Source organism: Alosa pseudoharengus, unplaced genomic scaffold, assembly GCF_046254945.1.
Source record: "Alosa pseudoharengus isolate Yale_2024_CS ecotype anadromous, Long Island Sound unplaced genomic scaffold, YU_APseudo_1.1 YU_APseudo_1.1_scf_30, whole genome shotgun sequence".
Taxonomy (NCBI): Eukaryota; Metazoa; Chordata; class Actinopteri; order Clupeiformes; family Clupeidae; genus Alosa; species Alosa pseudoharengus.
Genome location: NW_027468719.1, coordinates 1,226,575 through 1,241,288, shown reverse-complemented (window position 1 = coordinate 1,241,288; position 14,714 = coordinate 1,226,575). Strand labels below are relative to the sequence as shown.

The 14,714-nt window shown below is 42.5% G+C and overlaps 1 protein-coding gene across 2 annotated transcripts in view; it reads left to right on the top strand.

Annotated features, from left to right (window-relative positions):
- The window catches only part of LOC143101203 (uncharacterized), an 87,794-nt gene extending 82,387 nt beyond the window's left edge, over positions 1 to 5,407 (top strand). For both annotated transcript variants that reach the window (XM_076264620.1, XM_076264619.1), the window contains exons 8-10: positions 48 to 155; positions 2,884 to 3,045; positions 4,348 to 5,407. In XM_076264620.1, the coding sequence (XP_076120735.1) occupies positions 48 to 155; positions 2,884 to 3,045; positions 4,348 to 4,439 (362 nt within the window). In that variant the 3' untranslated portion in view covers positions 4,440 to 5,407. The remainder of the gene's footprint in view (positions 1 to 47; positions 156 to 2,883; positions 3,046 to 4,347) is intronic.
- Positions 5,408 to 14,714: the final 9,307 nt, after the last annotated feature.

Genomic DNA, 14,714 nt, shown 5'->3' with positions numbered 1-14,714 from the left:
CTTGTTACACTATCAAATTAACAGGTTTTTTAATGTTTGTTTTATAGGTTTGCTGAAATGGAATAGAGCAGATGATCAGAGCAGAGACATGGATGAGGCTGCAGCACGATTTGATGAGTTGAGTCTGCAGAGAAGCATGAAAACTCCCCCATACAGTGAGTACTAAATTAGGCTACTCTGTGAAAAATACAGAGTTGGACGAAGTACACTATTCACTATGAAATAGTGCCAGACTTTAGGAATGACATTGTAGCTATAAGCTGACTTTGGAATAAGTATGCAGTATTTCTTTGGAATACATGTGCTGCAACTGCAAGAGCGAGATAGAAAAAACAAAACAAGGATATCATTTGGATATAAAACTAGTGTTGTAGTACTCGGTCTGGAGATAATTTTTTGCTCACTCGGTCTCGTCTCGGAATTGACAGCAAAAATACTCGGTCTTGACTCGGTCACGGCCTACATTGGAAGGAGGCGGACTCGTAATTTCAGAGCAAGACCATGAGACCGCCCCCCCCCCCTTTTTTTTTTTGTAGTTGTAACGGTAAACCACAATAAAACAAAAAAATAGGTGCACAGGCGCAGCATTGAACGTGGGTAGCCTATTTAATTTGTTATGTGTTTGAAATGGTGGTTTGCCACGCATACAGTAGGCCTATTTCAGAATGACTGTAAGCCCAAATAAACCTTGCTAGATTTGTGGATAAGCAGTGCATTTTCGCAGGCTTATACTCTCACAGGATTCTCAGTCGAATGTATGGGATGAGTGGCATAACACTTATGGCATCCAGGCGATATGTTGTAAAAATATTGAATTTGCTGGAAGTTTAAAGGCTAGTTCAGGTGTGGGCAAACTACAGCCCGCCACGCACCTTAATTCAGCCCGCCGAGCAGAGCATTTAATAAGGTTATCATACTGTTGGCTATTTTTTTTCCTGCGATAGAAGACGTTGTGGTTAGCTTTACTGCAACTTTTCAGTATGTATATATAAGTATATATACTCTTTTGATCCCGTGAGGGAAATTTGGTCTCTGCATTTATCCCAATCCGTGAATTAGTGAAACACACACAGCACACAGTGTACACACAGTGAGGTGAAGCACACACTAATCCCGGCCCAGTGAGCGCTCGGGGAGCAGTGAAGGGTTAGGTGCCTTGCTCAAGGACACTTCAGCCGTGCCTACTGGTCGGGGTTCGAACCGGCAACCCTCCGGTTACAGGTCCAAAGTGCTAACCAGTAGGCCACGGCTGCCCCACGCTTTTTAGAGAACGTATATAATGTCAATGCCAAAACAGCATCCTTTTAAAAAATGTTTAGAAGGAAATCGTGAAGGCAACAGATAAATTTGAATGGAGCTGGCTCTTACAATCAAAGTGTAATTCCAGCGAAAATTGACCAAAAGGTGTTTTTCTGCATTAAAACACGTCAAATAAGCCGTATGACGACTACAGAGCTTGGCCCAGCATATACTACAGCCCCAAATCGCAAACAGTGGACGAGATAGCCAATGGACGAGATAGTAAGCCAAACTCTTTCCAAATAGCATTTTTTAACCAGTGATATTGTTCAAAACAGCACCAAACCTTGTCAGTAACTTGCTCAGGGTCCCTACACATAAAACGAAGCACCAACAACCTAGTTAGCGAACCCGGAGTTTTATCACAGAAGACTATTAAGAACTCTTACAATCTCCTTACCAGCTCCTCTCGAAGGAAAGTCTGTACAAGTCAATTATTGAATGCAATGCAAAACGAGGGAGCCCATTGAAGATTTGTTCCAGAAAACTGAGCATACTTTGTTGTTTGAGGCAGTTTGTCCAAATATAAGTTAATAACAGACGATAAAAACTTTGTAATAGTTTGTAAACTTTGAATAATTTCAAGACAGCAGCCCTATCCTCAGCACCGAAATGTCACGTGAGATCTCGCACATCTATTGCCAGGAGGGACTATAGGTAGTCAGGTGTTGACAGATGCAAGAAAGTGAAGCACATGCCTGCAGCTTGGAGAAAGACAGGATGGTTTGTGTGTTCAATTGTTTTTAATTGTCTGTGTTCGTGTGTTTAACTGTTTGTTGATATAATTAAGTGTCACACTTTGAATGTGAAATCCAGGTATATTGCTGTTATTAGTGTCAAAATACAACACCTTTAACATTAATGAAATGTTGATTAATGAAATTATGCCATATCCTACTACATTTTTACTTCAGCTGAGCTCCTAGTTTTAAAGTATGTTTAGAAAAGAAGTTTGGTAGACAAGTGTGTGCTAGACTGCTCCTTTAGCCAACAATTTTTAGCCAATCTTTAGCCAATTAATTGTTGAATATGATAATTGGGTGATGTTAAATGTAAGTAAATCATGAAAATCAACTCTGTTTTGATTGGTCTCGATGCGTTCTCGGCTCCTTAAAGACTCGGTCTTGCCTCTTCAAAAACTTGGTCTCGGCTGCATTTAAAAACCAACGGTCTCGGTGTCGACGCGGTCTTGACCCTCTAAAGACTCGGTCTTGACTCAGACTCGACATATGCGGTGTCATTCCTATATTAAAAAAAAAATATATAAAACAGTGTGTTTGCTGCTCTCAGTCAGGCTGTTTAGCCAGGATGGCAAAGGTACAGTACCAGTTAGTCATAAACTGATCAGGAGACACTGCTGTGGCAATGCTGATAAATATAAAACAAGAAAGGCCACCATGCACCAAGCAGACTTCAAAGCCCATGCTGGGATGCCGGCTGACTGAGTTTTCTTAAGTTGCCCGTGTGTGGTGTGGTGAAAAAAAGGTGCTTTTCACCTTGATAAATGAGGTGTGAAATAAGAACTGTGTGCAGTAGAAGTCCTGTATTTCTCATGGAGTAATATTGTTTTATACTCCCTTTCAGTGGGTGGAGATGACAGATCTGAGGTGTTCACAGTGGAAACAGGCTACGGCACATACCCATCACCAGCACCTTCTGTAGCCACTTTTGTACCCTACTCTGAATGTGGCTCCCAGGAGTCCATAAACACTGTGTTGAATTTCCCAAGGAGCACTGAAGGGAAAGGTGAGTTACCTCGCTGGTGTGTTTTGATATGTGGTTTGGGTCAGTTTACAGTACAATGTGAGTCGATTTTGGACAAACGTGTCTGCTAAAAAATATAGACATAAACAATATATCCGTGAGCGGTGATTACCAGGGTCCAGTCAGAATTGAGAGAAGTGCCCTTTAAAGAAGAACTATGCAGGTCTGGTTATTCCTTCGCTGTCCTATTCCTAGCCATCAAGAAACCAAGCTAAACACATACAGGGCTCACAATAAAACGGTCGAGCAAACACATTGTTCAAGAGACAAGTTCACCCAAGGGTAGGCTCCTGACAATTTCAACAGCAACAAAGCCAAATCGGCGTCCGTTTTGCAGTCTTCCTCGAAACTACAATCTGACTACATTTTCGAGCCGCGATTGGATACTTCCGCTACAGTAAGTCACATTCCGGTTTTCTTCGGACCGGGAACAGAAAGTTGCATATTCGTTTTTTCCGCGGAGAAGCGATAGGGGGAGACGAAGCACCCACCAAACAACCCAGAAAGTGGACCGTAGAACCAACGTAGAACCATCAGAACGACTCTCAACCTGCATAATTAAGGTCATTTTTGCTAAAATTGTTGCATAGTGCTTCTTTAATGAGAACCAGCAATTCTTCACATAGAGCTCAAAGCCACCGAGTGTTGTCGGTACGAAAAATCCCCGAAAACAATCGGTTTTTACCTAGCTTGAGTTGCTAGTTCCAGCAGCTAAAGCAGCCAGGCAGCTACAGCACTACACTGTGGGGGCATGTCTGTGAGTGTAGCGTCACAGAGTAAATGAGACAAACTACAAGTACACCAAATTTCACATTTCTACACAAAGCAAATCTGGTAGTGACTGTGTGTACCAAGTTTGGTTGTGATTGGATCTTTATCTGAGGTAATAGAATGGTATAGAAGTGGTAATAGAATCATTATGACCTGTGCCCTGCAATTGAATTTATGTGTAACTTTAATAAGGAGCCACAGAGGGACAGAAATATCAATATTTATAATACTGTCTTCTCTCTGTCAACATTACCCCACACCACTCACGGCTTGACTAAAATAAAGACATGCCAAACATGGATATACTGTATCAATTATTTACACGTGCCAAGACTCTAACATAACATCCCCTTCAGAGTGAGTCACACTGGGATAAGAGCGTTTTCACTTCAATTAACTTCTTTGGCTGATTCTCATCTGGATAGGATGTGATGTCATTGTGGATGACCTGCAATCTAACTCTAAATGAGTCGCCTGACATGGACAAATTTCTTTTATGTGTTTTATTTTCAGTGAAGATGACAGGTCCTCAGCCTACCACACACACACACACACACACATCTCAGACACAGCATCTGAAGCCCCCTCAGAACAAGACTCTGTGATGTCAGCAGCTACTAGCTCTGGGATTGGTTCACTAACGTCTGGAAGACTGGAGGGATGGAGAGATCATAAGAGATCAGCGGTGAAGGAAATTGCAACAATGACAAATATGTTCATCACATAACTCTGATACTTTATGATAAATTGTTATTGAAAAGACATCTTTCACTTCCCACTTGTCACTGTTGATTTATTGTTATAACCTATTAGAGCTTCTACTAGCTCTTGGATTAGATGCATTTGTAGCTTTTTGTACAATATTTACGTGTATTCTGTAATCCAGGGGCCTATTGCACAAAACTAGGATAAGGGATTAAGCCGGGATATCTTGGTTATCCTGGCTCAATTTATCCGTGATCCAGTTGCACAAAAGCGGGATAGGGGGCAGCAGGATATGTTATGGTATAAATCACCATGGTGATTTATTCTGTGGAGCTAGCCTGCTCCAGACCAGGCTAAATTCCAGGATCTATTTAATCTCATCCCTTATCTCAGTCAGCAGTCACCACAAACGGAAACCAATAATTATTCCACTGCCCACTACACATTGTTATCACATATAACTAGACCCACTGTCATTATTTAAACGTTTGTGATCATTAATTAACTTTTACATATCGGCATTCCCGTCCTGTCATGCGACAATGTGACGTCACGGGAGTGCCTAAGCATTTCGCGCGTGGTGGTCGCAGCACTAGTTGCAATATTCTCCTAAACAAGGATACAAGGATACAAGGAAGTTTATTGTCACATGCATATAGTTAGAAAGTAAGAAATGCAGTGAAATTATGTCTGGTGTCAGCCTATTTGTGCATTAATGGGGGGGGGGTAAAAAGTGCAGTAGAAGAGGGGTTTAGTAGATTAAGTGGCAAGGGCTGATCTTGGGCAGATCCACGGCTCAAGGGGCTAACCCAACTGCCAGGGGTCTTGGTGTGTGTGTTGGGGGGATGACAGGGGAGATGGGATAGTGTGCTGTGTATGTGGGGAGAGGGCAGTGTGCAATATGTGTGTTGGAGAAGCTTCCTCATGAGACAATGTGCTTTGTATTGGGGGGGGGGGGGGGGGGGGGCAGTGTGCTGTAAGTATGTTGGGGATGTGTGTTGGAGAAGCTTCCTGATGAAATAATGTGCTGTGTATGTAGGGGGGGGGGGCAGGGACTTACTATTGCAAGCAGAGTCCTGTATGTATGATGTATGTGAGTGATAACAGTGAAGATGTGTGAACATTATAAACAGAGGTGTTGCTGTTTGTTGCTGTTGTGAAAAGGCTATCGCTACCTACTTCACACCGTAGAAGAAGCAATGAAGCTGCTCTAGTTATGTCTAGTTGCCATGGTGAATCAGTGAATCTGTGATTGGTGGCGGGGTCTATTTGAGGGAGCCGTGAGCGCGCACTTATCCAGGATAGGTTTCACCTGGCTTGGTGAATCCGTGTCTGCTCATCCTGGCTTGCTCGTTGTGCAACCAATTAAGCCTGTACGCTCTTGTTTTGGATTCATTGAGCGCAGCTCAGTAACGGATGTCTTAATTCTGCTTTTGTGCAACAGGCCCCAGGTCTATAATCTGTGGTTATGTATGTAATCTATATAATTTAGCTAATGTTTTTTTTCCCCTCAGTTAATGCTGGATAGGTTTTTTCACATTTTTATGTAGATGTTAATTTACGCATTATAATGTATCTAACAACAAAAAAAAAAAATAAAACTGGGGGCTTGTGAGCCTTTCAAAAGACTGGGGTCCAAAGTTGTTCTCTTTGAAGGATAGGTCTGGGTCATCTACTAATCTGCAGCGGTTTGGTCCAAATGCTCCTCAGACCAAGCCTCACAACAATGTAGTTTTGAAAGCCTGTATGTGACAACCAATCAAAATCAGCAAAAATGTGAACAATGCTTTTGGAAGTGATGGTAAATGTCAGCTATTCTTTAGTTGTCATGGAGCCTGATCTGAGCGCTTACAGTCACACCCTTGGCAAGATAACATCAAGCTGGCGACTAGGCTGTGCCCTACCGCTGGTCTCATAGGACCCCTCATCACTGCTTGGCATTGTATTTATGTAGATCTTTCCTGATTTGAGTCCCAAAGTATTTCCATTTGATACATTTGTGAGAGCAAACAGCCACCTCCTACTGGACACGACTACGCTGGTTTGTCTCTCTCTACTGGTGCTGCAAGATTATCACAGCCACTCCCGGTCAGCTGATCCGAGCGAGTACCGACAGGTTGAGTTACACCAGTGGTTCTCAAAGTGTGGGGCGGGACATCCGTGGCTGGAATAAACATGTATAGCTCTTAGTTTTATGCAGGCGGAGAGGGTGAATGAAAGCTACTGTAGTAGCCATATTATGAATGTTATTTACATGTAGGCTACAACTCTTAGTTTTATGCATAATGGGGAAGGAAAGCTAGTAGCCATATTATGAATTACATTTACATTTGCAAGGCGCAGACGCAGAGTCGCATTCCTGGGTAACGGTGCACACAGACACTTGCATTGCATGCAGTGCTGCACGTATCTCATTCACTTTACATGGGCTTAAGTGAATTGTGGTTCTGTTGTGTTGTTTTTCTCCTGCCGCCTCCGTCAAAAAAAAGTTGCAAAATGTTCAACTTTTGCTGCACCAACGCACAGCAACGCAAGGCACCAGCCAATCAAATTACGGTTATGCTTTAAGGCATACACCATAGTACACAACCCCATCTGTCAGGAAAACCCACCGGCATGCAGTAACGCAACGCAACTGTGAATCTAGGGTCAGTCGCACTTCTTTTGGGGAAGCTGTCTGCAGTCCTCTCTGCATGGATAATCCTGTGTCATATGGTCCCATTGAACCATTTCAAATAGGTTGCAGTGATGTGTCCTTGGCAGAATGATAAACAACATCCATTTTTTTCAATGAAGATGCATGCATGTATATTATATCACCATAATCTAATATTGATAAGAAAGTAGTGGACCAATCTTTTCCTTGCAGTGAAAAGGAAACATTTCTTTAGACGAAAATAAAATCTTAACTTAGGTCTCAGGAGTCATGTGTCTTGATCATTAAGTCTTCAATAATGAAGTCATTAAACTCAATCAGTTAATTTTGAGTCCCAGCACTAGATGGCAGTAGTGAGTCGCTGCACTGGCTGGTGTGGGCAGTGGTGTGTGTAGAGTAGAAGGAGTTGGAGTTCAGCCCAACTGATAAGGAGAGATGACTGTGGAAGTGCACACACTGCAGATCTGAGATCAGTGTTGTTGTGTGTCTGCTGGAGTCAGTCAGACGATGCCAGATGGCAGGAGACCAGATCAGCATGGTGCTGAGGTTCTGACACGTCACCTGCTACATGGCTCAACAGTGAGAGAGCAACATCATGTGTGTGTGTGTGTGTGTGTGTGTGTTTCTGGGGTTACTGCAGTCACTGTGAGAAAGTGTATCAAAGAAATTCCTGAATCATGTCATGTGTTTATTTATTCCATTCCATGTACATGTCCATTTACATTCATTAATTTAGCCGATACAGAGACCAAGACATAAGACACACAGTGCAATTCAAACACACACACACTACACACCACAAACAACACACACACCAGTCAATTAAAACACAGAACATGGAGTAAGATACAGAACCCAACGTTTTTGTCCAAAGTGACTTACAAAAGAATGGAGAACAATGAAGGTGCAGTTAGAATCAGAGCCTAATAGTGTAATAACGAGTGTTACTTGCATAAGAAGTAGAATGATTTCAGAGTCCAGTTAAGTCCAGTGACACAGATGAAAGAGAGAGAAAAGAATGTCAGGGTAAGGCCAGGTTAATGGTGTTGTGTTGTTAGTAGTGGTACAGGAGGAGGATCTCTTGGTAAGGCCAGGTTCATGCGTTGGGTTGTAAGTGGTGGTACAGGAGGAGGATCTCTTGGAAGAGCTGGGTCTTTAAGAGGTATTTGAGAGGTTTTTGTTCTCAGTAGGATGGTAGGAACATCACAGACACACTAACGTCCATAATGATGCCGATGTCCTTTAGTTCACGTGGTCAGTCTCAGTCTCTCCATGGGACACCATGAGCTACTGTATGGGGCGGTTACAAAATGGAGGACGGATGCAGGAGGAACAGTGAGACTGCTCGTCAAAGCAGAGTCGGCCTTCCGCCCTTGGAGTGGCGCCTACACTGAGGTCAAAGGTCATTCAGTAGAAACTGGTCACGCCAGAAACGCATTTCACAAAACATTCGTATTCTACTTTTTCTCTTTTATAAAATATTCAGATTTTACGGAATACCGAAACATGAATGGAGCAACGCACACAGCATGTGCGGGAGTCAGCCCTATGTTCCCACAGCCCTATGTTCCCACATTTCTAAGGTTAGGGTTAGGACTAGGGATTGGGGTTGGGGTTAGGCCTGAGGTGTGGGTGGGTGGGTGGGAACATATAGTTCTTGTGTATAGTTATTGTGCATTTGTGTACGTGTACATGCTGGATATAGTTATTTTGCGTATTGTATAGTTCTTGTGGGTTTGTGTGTGTGCATGCTGTTATATAGTTATTAGCTCCGCCATGGAGCTTATGTTTTCATCGTGGTTTGTTTGTCTGTTTGTTTGTTTGTTTGTTTGTCTGTCTGTGTGTCTGTTCATCTGTTTGTTCGTAAGATAACTCAAAAAGTTTGGGAGTGATCCGGATCACCGTCTGGATCCAGGAGGCGGTTATGTTTTCGCTTGGCGGAGGTCTGCACTCTCGGAGTGCTTTTCTAGTTTTGCATGGCACACTTAATTTCTTAATCTGTCTGTCCATAGGTCAACACTGCCTCCTTACCAAGTTTCTTAAAGGTTTTCACCAACTCACCCAACCAAGTACACGTGTTTACCTTGGAAAAACAATTTTGAGCCTGGCTTTATCACACTATCTGCTTTTGTGTGTATGCAAATTAGAGCATTTTTAATGAGATAGGGCCTCATTTGCATATGTAACCATTAAATTATAAAAAACATGCAATACATTTTTTTCTCATCTTAACATAAGTAATCAACTCAGAAAGTTTCATGGTGATATCTATAATTTAATTTTTTTACCCTATTCACCTGTACTGCCTCGCCTTAATTGCCTATTTATGCTAATTATGCATAAGTGCAACTTTAGGCAGCCAAGTTGAATTCCACCCACTAGGCCTATAGATGACATTTCTGCAATAAAACTTTAGGGTACTCAACATTTCTGGGTTCATGAAATCACGACTAGACTATTTAGAACATCTTATTTTGATCTTATACGGCGGCGTCAAGACACATTTGAGTTCTACATCTGAGAATTAATATTTCCAGCATGAACTCAAATAGAACGCTTATGAGCGCTCATGCAATCTGTTCGTCCCTGCAGCAAGTGAAACTGGAGGTTATGTGGGCTAGAAGCAACAATAGTTTAAACAACAACGTGGCTTCCTGTAACTATCAATGGAAAAAACATAGAAACTGCTAATCATAATCTTTAAATTGACATTAATTAAGCTGGCTATATGCAACACAATTTATTTATATTCCCTTTGCATATGTTTGGGTAGACTTCAAAAGTTTTTGAATTTGAGCTTACAGTTCTGTCACTATTCTGTGTCCTTTACATTTATTTAATAGGTATTAGTGATACCTCGAAATTAGGCTGTCTGTTAGGCAATTTATTGTAGCCTGCTAACCCATATGCACAAAAAATTATTTCTGAAATGATTTCTTGATTTATAACATGAGATATGTCTCCATGTAGGGTAGTGTCAAATAGTGAAGTGATAGCAGGTAGATCATGTAGGCCTACATGTCACATGAGCCACACATAGGCGCTGCTTCTTCTGTCCCTCCCAAACCGCATTAAAATGGTGTGTTTAGCAATCGGAATCTCAATTTTTTTCGGGGGAGAAACTCCTGGACACCAATATAGTCCGCACCCCTCACAGAAAATACTTACAACGTCCCTGTCCCACAACCCCTACACTTTTAAAAAACTTGATACGCCTCTGCCGACAGTCCACATTTTGAACTAGAATTAAACAAGTCAAGTCAAGTCAAGTATTTATTTTTGCCATTTGCTCAGGTAGGCTACAACGTAATGCTTGTGCAGATCACTCAGTCATAAAAAGGCAAAAACACTCACTTATCATTCACTCAATTAAAAATCTACTACTAAAAAGCAATACAATTGTAAGCTTGAGTAATTACTACAATTACTGTATATGTGTAAAGAATTAATATCTTAAGGAATAAGTTAGAAAATATAAGGATTTTAGAATGTTAGTAAATGGGGAAGTTCATGTCTGTGATAAAATGTTTACATCACGTGAGGGAACTGGGAAGTGACCGGCTGTGTGGAAGGAGACACATGTAAAAACTGAGTCGAAATTAAACGGAACTGTTCTTGAGCATATCCTTCTCTTTCTTGTGTCTATAAAGTGAGGAATCCACCTGTAGACGAACCCAGGAGTCAGGATTTAGTTTACACAATTAATAAATACAAAGTGCACTAGTGCCAGCTTGTCCTTAGGGATTACACAGCAAGATGAAGGTGTGTGTGTGTGTGCGCGTGTGTTCGCGCGTGTCCGCACGTGTCCCAATGTGTCAAGTCCGCGTCTGAGGTGGGACAGGGTATTTTAAACCAGATACAATGTCCTTAGCCAGCAGTCTGATGGCTGCTGGGTAGAAGCTATTTTGAAAACGGGTTGTATTTGCCCTTATGCTCTCTGGTCTATGATGTCTCAGCACTCAGTACTCCTAGAATAACAATCCGAGTTTCTCCACCTAAACAGAGAGTGACTGAGGTGATGTGGGTCCTGGAGAATTGATTTAATTTTGTTCCTGCAGCGGTCTGTGTACAGGGAGTCTATGGAGGGGAGCTCTGTCCCTGTGATCCTCGTTGCTGTTTTAGCACTCCCAGGGGCGGAGTGGGGCACCAAAATCCACCGGGAAAATTCTGACTACACTGGCCCCCCCTCCCCCCCAAACATGCACACACATCAATAGCACAAACAAAACATATACTGCAATACAACAAGCCAATCAACCACAAACCAGGCACTTTAAATAAATGTGTAAGGAACTAGATATGCAAAGGTGCAGTATAAAAACAGCTTTGTGGGTGGATGGAAATTTACAAGCGTCATGCAAGGACATATATGGGTATCATAGCACTCCAATAGTTGCTGTATAAATTTTAAAAAGGCCTAGCCTACAGACAATGTCAACCTAATAACACAGGTAATTAAATAATTGGAAAAAAACAGGCACTTTGAATAGGTTTGTAGGAGAATGATTAAAGTAGGCCTATATAAGCATACATATAGACAGTTCCAACGAGTTCCACAAACCATTTATCAGTGGCCTGAGTGGCCCACTAATTAGTCATTAGGCTAGGCCTAGGCTTCATATCAACATACTAGCTTGTGCTAGTTTCAATAACGTCAATGCTTTAGCTCCGCTAACCTTTCTCTCTGCCTTCCATCCATATGTAAAACAGCAAGCAACCACGCAAATCTGTCGACTGTCAAAACTCCTGTAATCGGTTCATTGGATAAACCAGAAACACATTCCCCATTCCCAGGAGGCTTTGCTCCATTCTAGCCTAGGCTTACGTTAATTTAAGTACAAACAAACAAATTAAATTGTCATTTTTTTATTTGTGATGAAAATTCTGTAACGCCTGAATAAGACAAAAATGAATTAAGATAAAAAAATAAGACTACCCTACACAAAAATCAGCATGGGTGAGATGAGTATGCAGGGTAACCAGGAATGAGATATAGACAGTGAGCGATTGGTATAAATATTTGTTGGACTTCTTCTGCCAGCAGCCAGACCAATGGATACCTTGTCTTAGCTGAATTACTGAAGCTAAGCAGGTGTGGGCCTGGTTAGTACTTGGATGGGATGGGGCACTGTAGGAGATGCCGTCCTTTGGATGAGACGTTAAACCGAGGTCCTGACTCACTGTGGTCATTAAAAGATCCCATGGCACTTATCACTAAGAGTAGGGGGTTCCCTGGTGTCCTGGCTAAATTCCCAACCTGGCTCATTCAATCTGGCCCCCTAATCATCCCCCAGTGTAATTGTCTCATTCACTCCCTCACTCTCCACCTCAAGCTGGTGTGTGGTGAGCGTTCTGGCGCATAATGGCTGCCGTGCATCACCCAGATGGGTGCTACACATTGGTGGTGGTTACTAGTGAGGTCCCCCCATCCATGTGTTGTAAAGCGACCTTGGGTACCATGAAAGGCGCTATATAAGTCGAAGGTATTATTATTATTAAGTGTGCTTGCAAAGCAGCACACTTATTGTTCTTCTTAAGTTTTCTTATTATTATTAAGTGTGCTTGCAAAGCAGCACACTTATTGTTCTTCTTAAGTTTTCTTATTGGGGGCCAAGCAGCGAAGCTGCGAAGGCACCCATTGTGTTTCTATGATTTCTTATTATTGGGGGCCAAGCAGCGAAGCTGCGAAGGCACCCATTGTGTTTCTATTTGTTCTTATTGGGGGCCAAGCAGCGAAGCTGCGAAGGCACCCATTGTGTTTCTATGATTTCTTATTATTATTATTTAACATCTTTCCTCCGCCATTGGAGTCTATGGCAGCCCATAGAACCGTCTGGTGAAAAGTTGTGAAATTTGGCACACTGATTGGGGACAGTCTCATGATTAATTTCCCCATGTTTCATACCGGCACCTTGAGCGCTCTAGCGCCACCAATAGGCCAAAGTTGGACGTGCGTTCATGCGCGTAACTTTTGACTAGATGACCCGATTGTCAAAAATGATGTATCGTTAGAATCCTTGGACCAAGACGAGTTCAACGCATCCTATGTTGTCATTTTCCGCCATGATGGATTTTCCGCCATTTTGGATTTAATCAAAAACACTAAAAAGTTTTCACAGGTCACAAATTTTGTCCAACCGACACCAAACCTGACACACATGATCTTCAGACCAAGCCTCACAAAAGATACTCCTTTTCGTCTTCGGAACTAAAACCGTTCGCCCGTAACAGCCAATCAAAATTTGCGGCGAAGCCGCCAAACAGGAAGTGAGCTCATATCTCAGCAACCCATTGATCTATCATAACCAAACTTTGTACATGGACTCAGGATCCAATCAGGGGGACGCTTAAGAAATCTGGTGACCTTTGACCTCTAGGGGGCGCTGTAATTTAGAAACATGCCTTTTGGCCTATAGCTGCTGTTGTGCTTAGAATTAAAACACACTAGTCGTGTCTGGTAATACTGTTGGAGGTCCTTAGGCCGACCCAAGCCAACTTGTGATGTCATCGTTATTGATTCGGCCGCCATATTGGATTAAATCAAAAACACGTACAAGTTTTCGCAGAACACAAATTTCAGCGGATTCTCACCAAATTTGGCAGAGACCATCTTCAGACCATAACCTATTATTATATAGCTTTCTGGAACAATTGACAAAAGCATTCGCCCGTAACAGCCAATCGAAATTGGTGGCGAAGCTGCCAAACAGGAAGTGAGCTCATATCTCAGCAACCCTACCATGTATCATAACCAAACTTACTACATGGATTCATGACCCCATTAGGAGTACGCTCAAAAACTTTGGTGACCTTTGACCTCTAGGGGGTGCTGCAATTAGCAATATTGCATTTTGATCTGTAGTTGCTGATGTGTTTTATCGATCGATCTTTTATTTTTTGATGTGAAACTGATGACAACATGTTCCATCCAGTTCATTCTAATGCGTGCGTACAAGGGCGGGGCGGGGCGGGGCAGGACGGGGTGGGACGGGCAGGGGTGATTAGGTGGGGGGCTGGCTGACGGAGGCAGCAGCAATATTCAGCCCTGTTTCAGCCCTACAAAGTCAGTTATGTTTTGATGTTACACTAGTTGAAAGTGTTGATCGTGGATGTCTGCTGAGTTCTATCTTGTCGCCGTGGCTACTCAGGCCTATTCTGCTTGGCCCCCTCATTGCTGCTTGCAGCTATATTTATTATTATTATTATTCCGCCATGGAAGTCAATGGCAGCCCATAGAACCGTCTGGTGAAAAGTTGTGAAATTTGGCACACTGATTAGGGACAGTCCCATGATTAATGTCACCAAGTTTCATGATGGCACCTCAAGCACTCTAGCGCCACCAACAGGCCAAAGTTGGACATGCGTTCACATACGTAACTTTTGACCCGTATGGCCGATTGTGAAAAATGAGGTATCGTTGGAATCCTTGGACCAAGCCGAGTTCAACGCACTCTATGACGTCAATTTCCGCCATGATGGATTTTCCGCCATTTTGGATTTAATCAAAAACACTAAAAAA